The 19,641-nt window shown below is 41.3% G+C and overlaps 1 protein-coding gene across 1 annotated transcript in view; it reads right to left on the bottom strand.

Annotated features, from left to right (window-relative positions):
- The window catches only part of pde11al (phosphodiesterase 11a, like), a 44,248-nt gene that overhangs the window by 4,752 nt on the left and 19,855 nt on the right, over positions 1-19,641 (bottom strand). The window contains exons 10-17 of the mRNA XM_034174994.1: positions 15,994-16,044; positions 15,676-15,822; positions 15,105-15,212; positions 5,809-5,918; positions 5,644-5,734; positions 5,291-5,391; positions 3,055-3,132; positions 2,902-2,965 (exon numbers count right to left, since the gene is read on the bottom strand). Coding sequence (XP_034030885.1) covers positions 2,902-2,965; positions 3,055-3,132; positions 5,291-5,391; positions 5,644-5,734; positions 5,809-5,918; positions 15,105-15,212; positions 15,676-15,822; positions 15,994-16,044 — 750 coding nt within the window. The remainder of the gene's footprint in view (positions 1-2,901; positions 2,966-3,054; positions 3,133-5,290; positions 5,392-5,643; positions 5,735-5,808; positions 5,919-15,104; positions 15,213-15,675; positions 15,823-15,993; positions 16,045-19,641) is intronic.

Here is a 19,641-nt window from a genome sequence, read left to right as displayed (position 1 = left end):
CGCCAAGGACGTAATAAAATCACTGGTGTTATTTATTTATTTGTCTGTCTGTCTGTTAGCAGGATTACATCAAAACTACTGCAAGGATTTTTTTTAATGAAACTTTCACCACAGATAGATATTAAACCAAGGAAGAATTCATTAAATTTTGGAGGGCATCCAGATTCTGGATCAAGTTTCACTTCATCTAGGCTATGTAGGACTACGTCAAAACTACGAAGTCTATTAGAAAAGTATCCGACCTTATTATTTTTTTTAAAACCATATGGATTTGAATCACGTGTGATTGCGTCAGACAAGCTTGAACCCTCGTGCGCATGCGTGAGTTTTTTCATGCCTGTCGGTTGAGTCATTCGCCTGTGAGCAGGCTTTGAGTGAGGTGTGGTCCACCCCTCTCGGCGGATTTTTATTGCGAATAAATGTCTGAATGATTTGGAGCTTTGCTGCATCAATTTTTTTCCAGAAACCGTGAGAGACCTTCAGCTGGACACCGTCCGAAAAATTAATATGGCTTTCAGGGGGCTTTCAATCTGTTTTTATGGGGATTAAACAGATTACGGAGTGTTGCTGCCGCTTTAAGGACGGCCCACAACTCCTGAGAGCGCGGTGCACTCCCAGCCCCCATCGACAGGCTCACACCCCGCTGAAACAACCAGATCATTTCCAACATGAATGCTTTGTTGATCCGGGACCTCGTCTGACTTTCACAAAAAGGTAGAAGATGTGGACATCAGCACTTTTTCGGTACATTCCACCATTACAGGAGCCTTTTTTCATGGAAAGAAAAGCGGAGGGACACGCCACGGAGCCGTTCATTACACGGGACAAAACCACCTCGGTGTTGGTCTCTCAGGACGGCTTTCAGGTGGATTTCAGACGGATTCCGGTTGCTTTCCAGTCGTGTGAATATCGATTGTGATTGTGCATGAGCTGGACATGCTAGAACATGTCCCGTGAGGCTTCATCACGCCATTGCTTTGCGCCGAGCGGCTGCACCGCGACGTGCTGTGGAGCTGCTTCTCTTTCCATGACAAAAACCCCTGTAACAGTGAAATGTGCCGTTCATTTTTAAACTGGATGCTGTCTTGATCCGGTATGTCATCTGACTAGCACAGGAATTGTGAAAAGACGTGGACATCAGCACTTTTTTGGCACATTAAGACAGACGTGCGGAGGAGTTCCACGTGTTGCGATGCAGCCGCTCGGCACAAAGCAACGCCGTGATGAAGCCTCACGGGACATGTTCTGGCATGTCCAGCTCATGCACAATCACAATCGGATATTCACACGACTGGAAAGCAACCGGAATCCATCTGAAATCCACTTGAAAGCCGTCCTGTGAGACCAACACCGAGGTGGTTTTGTCCCGCGTAATGAACGGAGCCGTGGCACGTCCCTCCGCTTTTCTTTCCATGAAAAAAACTCCTGTAACGGTGGAATGTACCGAAAAAGTGCTGATGTCCACATCTTCTGCCTTTTTGTGAAAGTCAGACAAGGTCCCGGATCAACAAAGCCTTCATGTTGGAAATGATCTGGTTGTTTCAGCGGGGTGTGAGCCTGTCGATGGGGGCTGGGAGCGCGCTGCACTCTCAGCAGTTGTGGGCAGTCCTTAAAGCGGCAGTAACACTCCTTAATCTGTTTAATCCCCATAAAATCGTCCCTGAAAGCCATATAAATTTTTCGAACGGTGTCCACCTGGAGGTCTCTCACAGTTTCTGGAAAAAAATTGATGCAGCAAAGCTCCAAATCGTTCAGACATTTATTCGCAATAAAAATCCGCCGAGAGGGTGGACCACACCTCACTCAAAGCCTGCTCACAGGCGAATGACGCAACCGACAGGCGTGGAAAAACTCAAGCATGCGCACGAGGGTTCAAGCTTGTCTGACGCAATCACACGTGATTCAAATCCATATGTTTTTTTAAAAACATAATAAGGGCGGATACTTTTCTAATAGACCTCGTACTTTGCGGATTCTCACTAGATTTTCACCACGGACACATATTAGGCCATGGAAAACTCCATTAGATTTTGGAGGTGATCTGGATCCCGATTCTGGATCAAGATTTCACTTTGTATACATTTTGAAGGATCACATCAAAACTAATCCATGGATCCTCATCAAATTTGCACCACAGATAGACATTAGAACAGAGAAGACCCCAATGAATTTTGGAGGTGATCTGGATTCTGGATCAAGAGTTCCCTTTATAGGCTTTGAAGGATTACTTAAAACTACTTCATAGATTCTCATCAAATTTGCACCACAGATAGACATTAGAACACAGAAGACCCCAATGAATTTTGGAGGTGGTCTGGATTCTGGATCAAGAGTTCCCTTTATATAGGCTTTGAAGGATTACTTAAAACTACTTCATGGATTATCACCAAATTTGCATCACAGATAGATATTAGGGCATGGAAGACTTCACTGCATTTTGGAGGTTAGGGTTAGGATCCGGATTGACGGGCGTCAGAAATCTCTGATTCCTCTTGTTCGTTAATTATTTTACACGTGCACGCAATTTTTTTTTATTTATTTTTTTTAATTAGTAGTAGTTGCATGACAATCAATCAACTGTTTGAGAGTTTGCAGGACAAGAGTTGTGCACAAGCCAGAAAAGATCTGGCACTCAGTGGGTTTATCTGTGATGAAATCAGACATTTTATTGAAGTATATAGAGGGGTGGGCATTCAGACACATGGATCCACTAATACTGTATTTATCAAGATACAGTTAGCAGGTTGTTCTTGCTTTGAGGTGACAGTGAAAACCGCTGAGGTGCACTACCTCTGATTTCTTTTCTTTACCAAATTCCACCAGATCATTTTGGAACTATAGTTCTCAAAAGTGAACGCACAGTTAAAAGAAGTGAAGAAAGAGCATGTTTGTGACTCTGACCTGCTTGGATACCTTCCATGGACGAGTGACTGCACCCAGATCGCACGCAGTCATCAGCATAGACCTGTTAAAGGCCGCAAACATCTTGTTTTACTCTTCCAATGTAAAGTGATTTCAGTAAATTGATATTTTATGCAGCACAAAAGCAGAAACCTGAGAACTTCTCTGTGTGCCTCATCTGTCCAGTTGAATTCTCCAGATTGAACACACTCGCAGAACTTGGTCCTGCGTCTTGCAGCACACAGTCAAGTTGAGAATTTAGAACAGTTTTATATGCACAAACTCAGTGGTGGGCACAGTTCCGCTAATCTGCTAACCGCTAATTAGCGAAGCTAACTTTTTGTTAGCAGATTAGCTTTTCAGCTAACTTTGAAAATCATCAGTGGACCAATTAGCTTCCACTAAATTTAGTTCCGCTAGCTTTCATTCTGCAAACATTTTTTTTCTGGCATAGTGAGTCAAGCTTAACAGTCAAAACCATCTGTAAAACCTAAAATTCTACATGTTAGGTCCTGTCATGCGTTTTGCAATAATCAGAGCACTGTGAGAAGCTCAGTCCTCCCCCAACAGAAGGGGTGGACCGGCTGCTATCCGGTTGTTAAGCGCTGACGCAACGCATCATTTGATAAATCTGTTTCCAGGTCCAAAGACCTCCAAGTTTACAATTAAAGTTACATCTGTTTGATCCTTTTAAGGATCTACAGTTTAAGTTTAGTTTGTGTTTACATTGTGCACAAACCTCCGTCCCTTCCTTCTCTGCCTCCACCTCCGTTAACCGCATTCGTCTGGTTCTGTGGTCAGAACACTTATTATAACTTTTTGTTTCTTTTACTTTACATATTTTCTTATGCGCAGCTAAAATATACGTCTGTTTCTTAATAAAAATTATTTATTACAATAAACAGGATGTTAAAGTGCAAACTTCACTTTCTCCTCGAACGACGTGAACAGGAAGCGATCGCAGCTCACAGCAACTCCCATTGAAAATAACGGAGAAACAACCTGAGCGTCTGACATTTTTACATAAAACAAACGCAGTAACAACGTCTAAAAACCCAGTTAATATATCCAGGAGAGTTTTAGGCACAATAGACAAAGAGTTATATGTTGCGATGTTAATGCTGTTGTCCGTGTGCAACAGTGTAAGTGCAGCCTGATCAGATCATCTCAATGCAGTTCTCAATGTTAATGACAGTGCGCCTTTTTTGTTTGGAGCTGGAAGTTGAAAATCACATGATGCGTTACGTCACATTTAACAACCAGATTGCGAAGAAGAAGAAAAAGTGTAATTTACTTTCAACATGCACTGACAGTTTTGGAGTATCCCAGAATCCTATGCGCGCTGGGGAGGGAGGCTTGATAATGGCTCCGCTTAATGCTAACTTTAACATTGAAAATAAATGCCATAGACATGCTAACACGTTACCATCAGTCCCATTTTTAAGATATAATATACATCTATCAACTTTTTCAGAAGACCCTAACAGGCTGATTTAACATAAAAAAGGTAAATATTACTCAGACATGTGCTCTTTAGGGTTTTAGCAGGGAAAAATTAAGAAAGTGAAATAAAGCAAAGAACCAACGAAGCAGCAGATCGAAGCACTGCTTCATTGGTTCAAGGTTCAAAGCAAAACTGCGCTGCAGAAATGCTTGATTACAAACCCGCTGCAGGGTCTGTAATCAATGTAGAGAAATGATAATTTTCCTGACAAACATCCCCCAAAAACAACAGCCACTCTGAAGGACCAATAAGGGAATCGTTAAGCAAAAAGGCTATTGATGTCGATGGACTGAATAATTTCTTAAGAATACCCGAAAAGAACCGGTTCCCGACATACAAACCTAACAGCAACACGCTTTTTTTTTTTATACAAAACTCACATTAAAGACATGATTATCTTAGTTAAACACCTAAATACATATTTTGGTTTAACTCACCTCCATAACAACGCAATGTTGCAAACAAGTTGCCGCAAACGCTTGTTTACACTAACAACGAAATCTCGGCCTCCAAAGCGAGAACGTGATTACGCGCGAGATTTGACACCGTAAAGGCATCAATACAGTAGGCAGGAGACATGAAACGAAAAGCACTTTTCACTCATGGTTTTATTCATAAACAACTAATTCCAGATAGTTTATCAACATTAATGGCAACTCTGTCATTTTTACTTCCACTGAATTTTTAGCGGTTTATCGGTTTAGCATTATAAAAGTCAACTTTTCAGTTAGCGGATTAGCGGTTATCAAAGCTAACTTTTTGGTTAGCTGTGCCCACCGCTGCACAAACGTCTATTCTTCAGTGCACTGAAATCATATTTTAATAACATTAAAGTGCTGTTTTACCAAAAACTATTCAGCTCTACATCAAAAGCCGTATACTTACTCAAAGTGCAAGGTTAAGTCCGTGGAGAGAATGGCCTGCTTCAACAGTAGCATCATGTTGCTGTACTCTTTAGAGCAGAGGTTGGCAAAGATATTGTGACCCTGTGGGGGGGATTAGTTCATCACAGCAGGCAAGTACACAAAAGCAAGTAGAAGCTAAAATACCTTCTTTAAACCAATGCACCTGTAAAGTCATTGATCACTTTTATAGAAACACTTCAGTTAGCAAAGTTAATTAGCAGTGCATATGGACTTTCTCTGTCCTGTCTTAAAATAGATCAATAAAGAATGCAGTTATTGATGATCAAGCTAATCTTTGCAGTTACTACATCTTTGCATATATAGTGGTTTCACCTCACTCTGCAGGATCATGACTGCATGGTTGAAGTGATGATGCTCCAGTGTGGCTGATGTGCCGTAGAGCAAAGCCAGAGCTGAGCCCGTCCTGTAGGCGTCAGCAAGTTAGTGAACAATGATTCAGCTCTTTAAATAATTGGACCCAAGAACCATGTGACTCACTTGGCTTGAAATGCATTATTGGTCCCTCGGTGGTCCAGGTCATGACACAAACAGCCGACCATCAGGGCCAACGTCTCTGCATCTGAGAGGACGTCCTGGAAACCAGCTGTCTGATGAAAACAAAGCAGGATCTTCTGAGATTTAACAAGTCGGTTTATTGCCCTGCATTGCAAGGATGGTATTATGTTCACTGGTGTCTGTTTGTGCACAAGATAACTCATAAACAGCTGGATGGATTTTCTTCAAAATTGGTCGGAATATTACTTGGATATATGTGTAGAGGTAATAGATTTAAGAATAGAGTTGAAGATTATGATTTCAGATGAATGTAGTTTTGATTTGTGTCAAATGAACGGTGGCTTACACTGACTTAGATGAGAAGCATCACTTGCATTGTGAGGGAATGCAAGTTATGACAATTTGTTCCAAGTGAGGCATTGCTGTGTGCATTATCCAGCTGTGTGATGGATCGTACACACAGGTGCCTCAATACTGAGGATCAGTATTGAGTATTGAGGATCAGTACTGAGGATCAGTAATGAGTATTGAGGATCAGTAATGAGAATAGAGGATCAGTATTGAGGATTCCAGTGGCTGGAGAAGATGAAGCAGATGCCAACATTTCGTCTGGTTGGCAACAAACATCAAAACATAACACGGGGCTCTTAGAGAATGTAACTCCATTGCTTTACATTTTTGAAAAAACAAAGCAGAACTACTTGTTTTCAGTCCTGAGGCACAGAGGGAGAAACTGTATGTAAAACTGAAACCTCTGGCATTAAACCCATTAGAAGAGAGAAAAACCTCGTCTTAATCCTAAAGGCCCTTTCACACCGAGGCCAGTGTAGAGTTGCAGCTCTATGCCATGTTTAAGCTGCTCAACGCTGAGTTTTTGCTCCCCTACCCAGCAGTATGCTAAGGGCTACGCAAGGGAGATGCAAAAAATTAAACCTGTTTCATTTTTTCGGCACAATACGCAGGAAGTCCTCGTTTTTAACCAAGTGTACGCAACACTCCACTACTGTATGTAAATCTACACAACACTGCGCTACTGTACACCAAGCATCTGCAATTCTAAGGGTAAAAAATCGTTTTAGGATTTTTTTTTTTTTAGCAGTACATACTTGGATTGATACATTTTATCCATCCCACTGGACTTTGCTGACAGTGAAGCTTCAAAACCACAGAAGAAAAAGAGGCAGACCAAGCTTCCACATTCAGAGGACATGTCCACGTCCATTTCTCACAGACGGATCGTGCGCCATCGCCGCTGTAGCTGCAGCCTTCGTTTCACCTCCAGGTTCTCTCAAGATTGTGGCAAGTTAAATAAAGTCCATTAACTCCTGCTCATGGACCGATCGCTAGCGAGAGGACGTCCACATCCAGGTTAACTCGTCATGGATGGATGGCCAGCGAGAGGACATGTCCACATCCACTTCTCATGGACAGAACGCACCCGATTGCCGGCTGCAGCTCCGCAGCACTTTCACCTTCTTAAGTTCGCTTACGATGTTAATAAAGTCCATTACCTCCTGGAAATAATGTATTCTGACTTTTTCCAATGTATCAAATCCATTTTCATGTCCAGGCAGTGTCATGGAGCCAAGCCTCCCCCCTCTGCGTGCAAGGTTTTCTCTCTCGCTCTCACTCTCTCCCTGCCTGCAACAACACAGCCGTGACAAGGCAGCAGCGTGTGTCCAGCTGTACATGTGGAAATGTGAGTGCTGTTCATGTACCATTTTGAGAATGGAGCACATTTCTATAATGCCAAAAAAACAAACAAAAAGTAGACAGTAGTACTGTGAGAGGAAAGAAAAATAGCAGCGAGAGCTACATACGTGGCAGTAAGCAACCATATGCAACTGTAAGCAAGACTAGGAACACAACCATATGCCTTCAGACAACAGCCTACACAGGGCCTACGCCAAATTTGAGCAATTTTCCAGCGTACTCCATATGCATCATAACACAACTGTATGCAAACCTGGTGTGAAAAGGCCTTAAGTTTTGAAACTCTCATCAGAAAAATAACAAAGAACACCTTTTATCATCTTAACAACATAGTCAGAGTGCGGCGTTCCTCTCACAAGCCAACACAGAGACACGACTCACACTTTATCACCTGTAGAATTGATTAATGTAATGCTCTTCAAAAATTCAAATTTCAAATGTATTAATTTATATAGCGCACAGGGGTGGTGGCCAAGTGGTTAATGCGGTTGGTTTCAGTGCAGAAGGTTCCAGGTTCAAATCCCACCCCTGCCACATTTCTCCATGTAATGTGGAGTTGCGTCAGGAAGGGCATCCGGCGTAAAACCTGTGCCAATTCAACATGCAGATCCACCTTGGATTTGCTGTGGCGACCCCGAGTGCAAACAAGGGAGCAGCCGAAGGGACTTACTATTAATTTATATAGCGCCAATTCACAATGAAATCATCTCAAGGCGCTTCACACAACATATACGAGGTCTGTCAATAAAGTATAGGTCCTTTTTATTTTTTTCAAAAACTATATGGATTTCACTCATATGTTTTTACGTCAGACATGCTTGAACCCTCGTGCGCATGCGTGAATTTTTCCACGCCTGTCGGTGACGTCATTCGCCTGTGAGCACTCCTTGTGGGAGGAGTCGTCCAGCCCCTCGTCGGAATTCCTTTGTCTGAGAAGTTGCTGAGAGACTGGCGCTTTGTTTGATCAAAATTTTTTCTAAACCTGTGAGACACATCGAAGTGGACACGGTTCGAAAAATTAAGCTGGTTTTCGGTGAAAATTTTAACGGCTGATGAGAGATTTTGAGGTAATACTGTCGCTTTAAGGACTTCCCACAGTGCGAGACATCGTGCAGCACTCCCAGGCGCCGTCGTCAGCCTGTTTCAAGCTGAAAACCTCCACATTTCAGGCTCTATTGATCCAGGACGTCGTGAGAGAACAGAGAAGTTTCAGAAGAAGTCGGTTTCAGCATTTTATCTGGATATTCCACTGTTAAAGGAGATTTTTTTAATGAAAGACGTGCGGATGGATTGCAGCGTCGGCTCGCAGCCGCTGCGATGCTCCGCCACAGGAAAAACACCTCTGTTGGAAGCCTTAAGGACAAGTTGGAATATGTCCAGCTGTTAAACAATTTCTCATATACTCACTCCACTGAAAGCCATCAAAAGCCACCTGGATTTTACAAATGGTTATCAACACGGAGGTGTTTTTCCTGTGCCGCCGCACCGCGCCGGTTGCGTCCCGATGCGCGGCCCCGTCCGCACGTCTTTCATTAAAAAAATCTCCTTTAACAGTGGAATATCCGGATAAAATGCTGAAACCGACTTCTTCTGAAACTTCTCTGTTCTCTCACGACGTCCTGGATCAATAGAGCCTGAAATGTGGAGGTTTTCAGCTTTTGATTTTATGTGAATGAGATTACCAGCTGTTATTGGCATGTACAATTGAGTGTCAATAGCATAGCAATGAAAGGGAATCCCAAAGCGCCGCAGTATATTCCCAAGGGAATATGCTGCGGCAGGAATATCTTCTTTCTCTGTCTTCCTAAAAAGAATATTTCAGCATTACAATTACTGCAAAACTCAGCAAGTTTGCTGATGAGGACGAGAAAGCGAGTACATATTGTGCATTACCTATATATATATATATATATATATATATATATATATATATATATATATATATATATATATATATATATATATATATATATTTAAAATCTCTCTGCCTACCTGTGTGTTTCAGAATTTATTTTAAGATCATTTTGTTGTTTTTTTTAATTTCTCAAAGGCCTTGATCCTAATTAGCAGACTGGCTTTTATCTTATGAGCCTTCTAGACCCTGAGGCTACCTGAAAGTGTTGACATTTTTCAGAGCAAACCCGTGTGTGTGTGTGTCAAAGTAGTTTGTTCTTATGTAAAGCACTTTTGACTTCCACTACCTTATTTAGGTTTGCAGTGTGTCTTTAGTTGTTTTGGGCCTTATCCGTGAGCTTTCTTTGTCTATTATAGGGTTGGAGTGTATGATGAGTGTTTGTAATGCGTTTTTATGTCAAACCATGGTTTGTTATGTTACTTAATTATGTATTATCAGCAATCCTAAACCTATGACCCATATTGCAAAAAGTTCAAAAAGCCTTTTTTAATTTAAATGAAAACAAGACTGAGACCATAATGTTTGGATGTGATCCATCAGACTTTTCTGCTGGCTCTGTGGGTCCCTTTACACCAAACATCCGGTCATCAGTGAAAAATCTTGGTGTAATATTTAATGATAGGCTGAAATTTGAGCACCATGTTTGTTCAGTTGCGAAAAACAGCTTTTTTCATTTGAGGATTTTATCAAAAGTACAAGGGTACCTGCCACAAAGATCTTGAGACTGTAAAATGTGTTTTTATTCACACATGACTGGATTACTGTAACTCACTGTATTTTGGCCTCAACCAGTCACTCCTGCTCCGCCTGGAGCTGGTACAAAATGCAGCTGCCTGTGTCCTTACTGGCAAATGCAAGCATGACCACATGTCCCCTGTCTTAGCTTCACTGCACCGGCTCCCAGTTGCTTTTAGAATAGATTTTGAAACGTTAGTATTTGTTTTTAAAGCGCTCAATGGCCTAGCCCCCCGCCCCAGTACTTGACTGAGCTCCTCCATGTCTCTGCTCCTGCCAGAGCACTGAGATCCACAAATCAACTGCTACTGGTCACCCCAAAAATTAGACTAAAAACTAAAGGTAACAGAGCCTTTGTGGAGTCGGTCCTATAGGCTCTGGAACATCCTGCCCTGGCACATCCGCTCTGTGGGATCAAACAAGGTTTTTAAATCTTCCCTAAAGACACACCTCTTCTCCTTGGCTTTTAATCAAGTTTATGTGGACTTCTGGCAAAATTTTAATTAATTTCCTTCTATTTTTATTCTATTTATATAGCTGTTTATGTATTTCAGTATTATTTATTGTAATTGCTGCATTTTATTGATTGTCTTGTTTTTAATGTGTAAAGCACTTTCGTTGTTTTAAATATGCTTTATAAATTAAGTTTGAGTCGAGTGTAATAGACTGAAAATATAATCAGGAATGGGGTGTGTTTTTAAGATTTTATTTATTACAAGGTAGTTGAACTGTTTGTGTGCATTCTGATTAAATTGGTCTAAGTGTAGTTTTGAAGGGTGTGAGTGGTCCTGGTGCAGTACAAGGATTTGTTTATTGAAGTATTTTCTGTGGACATTGAATTTCATATGGGACAATGAATGGACATTTTAAAGACAAGTGGTAGTCTATTGAATGTTGAATAGGCTGCTAAACATGTCTTGTTTATACATATATATATATATATATATATATATATATATATATATATATATATATATATATATTACAGTGAGGAAAATAAGTATTTGAACATCCCACGATTTTGCAAGTTCTCCCACTTATAAATCATGGAGGGGTCTGAAATTTTCATCTTAGGTGCATGTCCACTGTGAGAGACATAATCTAAAAAAAAATAAATAAAAAATCCGCAAATCACAATGTATGATTTTTTAGTAATTTATTTGTATGTTACTGCTGCAAATAAGTATTTGAACACCTGTGAAAATCAATGTTAATATTTGGTACAGTAGCCTTTGTTTGCAATTACAGAGGTCAAAGGTTTCCTGTAGTTTTTCACCAGGTTTGCACACACTGCAGCAGGGATTTTGGTCCACTTTTCCATACAGATCTTCTCCAAATCTTTCAAGTTTGGAGTTTCAACTCCCTCCAAAGATTTTCTATTGAGTTCAGGTCTGGAGTCTGGACAGGCCACTCCAGGACCTTGAAATGCTTCTTTGGGGTTTGGGGTCATTGTCATGCTGGAAGACCCAGCCATGACCCATCTTCAATGGTCTTACTTAGGGAAGGAGGTTGTTTGCCAAAAACTCGCAATCCATCATCCCTTCAATACGGTGCAGTCGTCCTGTCCCCTTTGCAGAAGAGCACCCCCAGAGTATGATGTTTCCACCCCCATGCTTCATGGTTGGGATGGTTTTCTTGGGGTTGTTCTCATCCTCTAAACATGGTAAGTTGAGTTGATTCCTAAAAGCTCTACGAGGTCTGTTAGAAAAGTATCCGACCTTTTTATTTTTTTCAAAAACCATATGGATTTGAATCACGTGTGATTGCATCAGCCAAGCTTGAACCTTCGTGCACATGCGTGAGTTTTTTCACGCCTGTCGGTTGCGTCATATGCGTGTGAGCAGGCTTTGTGTGAGCAGTGGTCCACCCCCTCGTAAGATTTTTATTGCGAATAAATGTCTGAGCGATTTGGAGCTTTGCTACATCAATTTTTTTCCAGAAACTGTGAGAGACCTCCAGGTGGACACCGTTCAGAAAATTAATATGGCTTTCAGGGACAATTTTATGGGGATTACACAGATTAAGGAGTGTTACTGCCGCATTAAGGACGGCCCACAGCGTCTGAGAGCGCGCCACACTCTGAGCGCTGATCGACAGGCTCACACCCCGCTGAAACAACCAGATCATTTCCAACGTGAAGGCTTTGTTGATCCGGGACGTCGTCTGACTTTCACAAAAAGGCAGGAGACGTGGACATCGGCACTTTTTTGGCATATTCCACTGTTACAGGAGTTTTTTTTCATGGAAAGAAAAGCGGAGGATTATGCCACCGTGCCGTTCATGGCGCAGGACAAAACGACCTCCGTGTTGGTCTCACAGGACGGCTTTCAGGTGGATTTCAGACGGCTTCTGGTTGCTTTTCAGTCGTGTGATTATCCGAGAAATTGAGCATGAGCTGGACATGCCCCAACATGTCCTGTGAGGCTTCATCACGGCGTTGCTTTGCGCCATGCGGCTCCACCGCGATGCGCAGAACTCCTCCGCACGTCTGTCTCAATGTGCCGAAAAAGTGCTGATGTCCACGTCTTTTCACAATTCCTTTGGTAGTCAGACGACATACCAGATCAAGACAGCATCCAGTTTAGAAATGAACGGCACATTCCACTGTTACACTGCTCAATTTCTCGGATAATCACACGACTGAAAAGCAACCAGAAGCCGTCTGAAATCCACCTGAAAGCCGTCCTGTGAGACCAACACGGAGGTGGTTTTGTCCCGCGCCATGAACGGCACGGTGGTGCAATCCTCCGCTTTTCTTTCCATGAAAAAAAACTCCTGTAACAGTGGAATGTGACAAAAAAGTGCTGATATCCACATCTCCTGCCTTTTTGTGAAAGTCACACGACGTCCCGGATCAGCAAAGCCTTCACATTGGAAATGATCTGGTTGTTTCAGCGGGGTGTGAGCCTGTCGATCAGCGCTCGGAGCGCGGCGCGCTCTCAGACGCTGTGGGCCGTCCTTAAAGCAGCAGTAACACTCCTTAATCTGTGTAATCCCCACAAAATCGTCCTTGAAAGTCATATTAATTTTCTGAACGGTGTCCACCTGGAGGTCTCTCACAGTTTCTGGAAAAAAATTGATGCAGCAAAGCTCCAAATCGTTCAGACATTTATTCGCAATAAAAAAACGACGAGACGGGTGGACCAGTGCTCACACAAAGCCTGCTCACAGGCGAATGATGCAACCGACAGGCGTGAAAAAACTCACGCATGCGCACGAAGGTTCAAGCTTGGCTGATGCAATCACACGTGATTCAAATCCATATGGTTTTTGAAAAAAATAAAAAGGTCGGATACTTTTCTAACAGACCTCGTATTCTGGTCTCATCTGACCACATGACCTTCTCCCATGCCTCCTCTGGATCATCCAGATGGTCACTGGTGAACTTCAAACGGGCCAGGACATGTGCTGGCTTGAGCAGGGGGACCTTGCTGCCCTGCAGGATTTTAAACCATGACAGCATCATGTGTTACTAATGTAATCTTTGTGACTGTGGTCCCAGCTCTCTTCAGGTCATTGACCAGGTCCTCCAGTGTAGTTTTGAGCTTTCTCAGAATCATCTTTACCCCACAAAGTGAGATCTTGCATAGAATCCCAGACCGAGGGAGATTGACAGTCATCTTGTGTTTCTTCCACTTTCTAATAAATAATCATAACAGTTGTTGTCTTCTACCAAGCTGCTTGCCTGTTGTCCTGTAGTCCATCCCAGCCTTGTGCAGGTCTACAGTCCCTGGTGTCCTTAGACAGCTCTTTGGTCTTGGCTATGGTGGACAGGTTGGAGTGTGATTGATTGAATGTGTGAACAGGTGTCTTTTATACAGGTAACAAGTTCAAACAGGTGCAATTAATACATGTAAAGAGTGCAGAATAAGAGGGCTTCTTAAAGAAAAATTAACAGGTCTGTGTGAGCCAGAATTCTTGCTGGTTGGTAGGTGATCAAATACTTATTTGCAGCACTAACATACAAATAAATTATTAAAAAAAAATACATTGTGATTTCTGGATATTTTTTATTATTATTATTATTATTATTATTTCTCTCACAGTGGACATGCACCTAAGATGAAAATTTCAGACCCCTCCATGATTTCTAAGTGGGAGAACTTGCAAAATCGCATGGTGTTCAAATACTTATTTTCCTCACTGTGTGTGTGTGTGTGTGTGTGTGTGTGTATATATATATATATATATATATATATATATATATATATATATATATATATATATATATATATATATATATATATATATATATATATATATATATATTGGATGGGTATTTTATTTGAGTTGTGTAATGTTTTGATTTGTGTTTATAAAAACAATTAAAACTCAATCAATTATGAGTCATAAAAAAAAAATCTAAATTATCAGCAGATATGTTTTTGTTTCAATGTTGATCATCCAGAAAACTGACTGTGAAAATTGAATCCTCCCATGTTTGTCCACCTGATCACCACAGAGCTATAGGAAGGAAGAAAGGCTGTGTGCAGAGCGTATGTCTGTAGTGAACCTGTTTATGTAAGGTGCATCTGAGTGCCTAGCTATTAAAATATCACAAAGTCTACTACATGTACTTGACTTTATTTGATCCAAAATACAAATCCTAACTTGTGATGGATGATAGAAATGTGCTAGCTTTGCAGTCGACCACCTATCAGTTTTAAATTAACACAACCATGGGTACACAAATAAGCACATGGTGTTGAAGCAAAATTGGGCCCTGGACATGAATATGATAACTGCATCGGGTGGAAACAAACACTGAACTGCTGTTTTGAGCATGGTGCAAGATAGGGCCCTTAGAATTAGTGTATTCACGCGCAGACGTACAGACAGAACTGAAAACGGTACCCCACAGTGCACTACTGGTTTCAGGTACAATTAAACAATCTTAGCGTGTCTCGTTACTCACTGTGATCATAACGAACATGCACTGGGACACATTGAAGGCATGCCTCCAGTTATGATACGCCACAGTTCGATAGTTCTTCCTCACAGTCAGGAGCCAACGGCACAAAACCTGAGACAGGAAAGACGTGTCGTGTGTGTATGTGCGTTATGGTGATATTTGTGAGAATAAGGCTGCAATTAATTAAACTCTCTTGACTGATTAATCTGGCCTTTTCTTTTTTACATTTTTGTGCAAAATATCAAGAAAATTCTCTCTACAACTTTCAAAAGACCAAAGCAGCTTTTTTATTTGTTTTGTGCATCATAGATCACAAAAGCCAAATACAATCAATTTACAGTTGCACAGAACAGAAAAAAGAGTGAGTAGTCATATTTGAAAAGCTACAAGTCCATTTTTAACCTTTTTTCATGTTAATGTCTCAAATATTAAACAGCTACTATTGTGATTAATGTAAAATTTTATGAATCATAACAACAGGTCAAAAATAGCAGATCCAAGGAATGAGATATTAGGTTTCCAGCAAGGTCCCACATGAATAAACTATACCTTAATCATTTCAGGCCCCACTCACCTCGTAGTCAATTTTAAACTTCTGGACGATACCAAGTTCCAGAAACATCCGGAGCGATGCTGTGATCATGGCATCATTGTCCAAAGAAAAGTCATTGAAGTGAAACTTATCAATGCCCAGTTCACTGCCCAGCAGGATCTTAGCAGCCTTTGGAAGAGAGGACACAGCTGTCAATCAAATGGAAGGAAGCACAGCAATAAACTAAAATGTAGTGCAAACAGGTTTTATATTTCCCAGGAACTCCATCTGCTGTCAAACATCTGATTTGACATCTTCATCCGCTTAAGAAAGTCAAAATAATGGTGTATACATACATACCTTGAGTCTGTCAACTTCCACCTTAGAGCAAGTAGCGTGGTAGGACAACATCTGAAATAGGGCAAAAAAAAAAAAAAAGTTAAGTCAGTAAATACTGTTGTGTGGGCCGCTGAAGAGGAGGTACTGCTGGCCCACCACCACCAGATGGCGCCCTGCTTGAAGTGCGGGCTTCAAGCACGAGAGGGCGTCATAGCAACTGGGAGTGACAGCTGTCACTCGTCATCAGCACCACCACCTTAAAGGCCGGACTGCAACTCCACCTCCCCGCCGAGAAATCAGCTACCTTGGAGGTAATATTCTCTGCTGTATTTAACGCTGACTAATAGTCTGAACTTCTTTGCAGCCATTTTCCTGTGGTGTTGCCTTATCTGTGGGATTGGCGTTTGGTGTGATCAGCGACGGCTTCGCTTCACACCCCAACCAGATAAGTGGTTAGACAGGAGCTGCACGAGTGTGTGACTGGAGGTGGAGGTGCTCCCTCCCAAAAGAACACAGACTGTGGGATTACTGAGTGTGCGTACTCACACTCACCTGTGCTGTTTCTGTTCTCTGCCAGCAGTGTCAGGTCTGACAGCTGGAGACGGTGGCCACCTGGGGACTCAGGACTTGGCGGCTCCGGTGTTCTTCAGATCCGTTGGCGGTGAGGGCCGTGTGGGATCCGGCTCAGTTCTGGACGGGTGTCTCCTATCCTCAAGCCTGCCCACACGTCACCCAACGTGTAATTGACTGTAGTTCCAAACTTGTTATTGTCTGTATTCCGTTGTGCACAATTTACAACATTAAATTGTTACTGTTTGGCTTATCCATTGCCCGTTCTTTTACGCCCCCTGTTGTGAGTCCGTGTTCCTACACTTTCACAACAAAATACATTCTGATGTGAAACATAAAATGATATTGTACATTCCAGAAGTATATAATCAAAGCATCTTCCACACATCGAATGATATAGTACATTAGACAAAGGAGATTTTGTTTTCTGATCGCATTTACCATATTTTGTGTTCATCAAAATCAATTTAAAAAAATTTCTATTGTAAGAGTTCCATGATGCATAACACAAAATGGCTGACGCACATCCAAAATGTCCTTGTAACTATCTGATTTTAACCTAACTGCTTTTCAAAATGGCTGAAGCACAAAATGTCCTTGTATTTGGTAAAACTGATCTTTTTACAGCTGTCTAATTGATAAAAACCATCTGACCTTTTTCTAGTTGTTTAATTGATCAAGCTAAAGTATTAACATGTATTTGGAAAAGAATCAGCATGATGGAACACTTTGTTTTTATTGCATGACACTACACTATATTATAGACATACTCATGCACACGATAAGATTTCTTACATAACAACCTTGAACGCAACGCGGGCAGACACTCGCCTACTTCACCTCACGTAGCAGCCAACTCACATAGATTCAAAACAGGCTAAGGCCCGCCCACCCACCTGGGCCGACCTTGACTTAGGAATAAAGGTTAGTGGAGGAGAAAAATCTAGGTTCTTTGTCCCAGGTGTTTGCATGTGATCTGGTGAAAAGATCCCAGTGCTGAGATGACTCTCTGTATCAATGTAAGAACTTTTTCAATACATATAAACTTTGAAGTCTGTTTCCTGTCCAATTCTTTTGGAGGTCACTCACCGTAATAAAAGAACCTAACACTATCATGCACTGTTGTAACCAATTTTTCTGATTTCTGAGTCTAATATTGCCCACATGCTGTTTTGGTCTGTTTTACATCCTGGCTGCATGTACTCCTGCAGGTTTGTTATCTCGGGCATGTCTGGGCGTGCTTAGTCAGGTCAGATGGAATCAGGCAGTAGAGGTGGGCGATATCAGGAATTTTGGTATTGATCCGATACCAAGTAAATACAGGCCCAGTATCACCGATATCGATACTGATACCGATACTTTTTCATATTTAAGCTTCATAGATCCAAAGGATCCAAAAGACCTTGGATAGAATTTCACCAAACATTGTATGTGACAACAAAAATATTATCACAATCAACATTTTTGTTTAAAAAAATATCACTCAACACAACTTAAAACAAAATCTCCTGAGGTAGAGGGCTGACAAACCACAATACAAGGGTGAGCTGCTCCGTGTTGTGTGACACAGAGCAGCACTGCTCTTGCAGACAGAGAGTAGACTTTGATGAATCTGCATGTGCAGCAGTCAGTGCATGTGGGAGAGAAAAAAAGCTTGAGTATCGATCTTTTTAGGCGAGGATCGTTCAATATCGATACCAGCGTTGGTATCGATATTATTGATATTAAGGATCGATCCACCCACCTCTATCAGGCAGCTGTGAAAGCAACACACATTTACAGATGCTGTTTTGATACATGTTGATGGACATGTTCTTCAGCCATTACCACGGTGTCTATGTATGTATACTTAAGTATAACATTTACACTCACTGGCCACTTTATTAGGTACACCTGTTCAATTGCTTGTTAACACAAATAGTTAATCAGCCAATCACATGGCAGCAACTCAATGCAATGCTATGCTTTTATGTGTCTAGACATGGTGAAGACAACTTGCTGAAGTTCAAACTGAGCATCAGAATGAGGAAGAAAAAGGAGATTTAAATGACTTTGAAAGTGGCATGGTTGTTGATGCCAGGTGGGCTGGTCTGAGTGTTTCAGAAACTGATGATCTACTGGGATTTTCACACACAACCATCTGTCTCTAGAGTTTACAGTGAATGGTCCAAAAAAAAAAAAAAAAAGATACCCAGCGAGTGGCAATTGTGGATGAGAATGCCTTGTTTATGTCATAGATCAAAGCAGAATGAGCAAACTGGTTGAACGAGTGACTGCATGATGCTGTGATGTCAATATGGACCAACATCTCTGAAGAATGTTTACAACACCTTGTTGAATCTACGCCACAAAGAATTAAGGCAGTTCTGAAGGCAAAATGGGGTCCAACCTGGTACTAGCAAGGTGTACCTAATAAAGTGGCCTGTGAATGTAGCTGATTCAGTTGAACGACTGTAATTCAGTGTGTCTGCATCATTATGCAGTAAGCATAAAGCATTTTTCAATTACATTCAATGTGATTAATTCAATGATTTTGTTTTAATGTTTCTCCAACATGAAGCAGCAAAACTGAATGAATTTTTGTGTTCAGCTTGATGTCTGCTTCACACTATGGTATCAGGGATCAGCACCAGCCTCAGGGCCTATATAGGACATACACAGTGTTAATGTAAGTTTATCAGCTGTGATAGAGTCAATTTAAACTATGGTAGAGCTGATTCATCTCAACATAGTGTGGATTGAACATAATATGGAGTGAAGTTATATATGTCCACTCTACAAAACTTACTGTGTGCTTTTCCACTTTTAACAATAATTTGTTGCTCGCTTTTCAACAATACTCTTGCCCAAATAAATAAATCAATTATTTGTGATTATGTCACAGAAATACAACACTTTGTTACCTGTGCTGAGAAGTGAGCATGCTGGTGCAACTTTTTATATGATGAATTATTGAAAGTAGCTGAAATATTTATGGCAGGGAAGCAGAAACGTGTTTGCCGAGGATAATGTAGCTGCTCAGTTTCAACACAGTTCAGTGGAGATGAACACTTGTATTGTGATTGTTAAATATGATTCTTGTTTTAGGAATGTGTGTCC

Source organism: Thalassophryne amazonica, chromosome 7 (genome assembly GCF_902500255.1).
Source record: "Thalassophryne amazonica chromosome 7, fThaAma1.1, whole genome shotgun sequence".
Taxonomy (NCBI): Eukaryota; Metazoa; Chordata; class Actinopteri; order Batrachoidiformes; family Batrachoididae; genus Thalassophryne; species Thalassophryne amazonica.
Note: the sequence above shows the minus strand (reverse complement) of the source record. Positions and strands in the feature narration are given on the sequence as shown.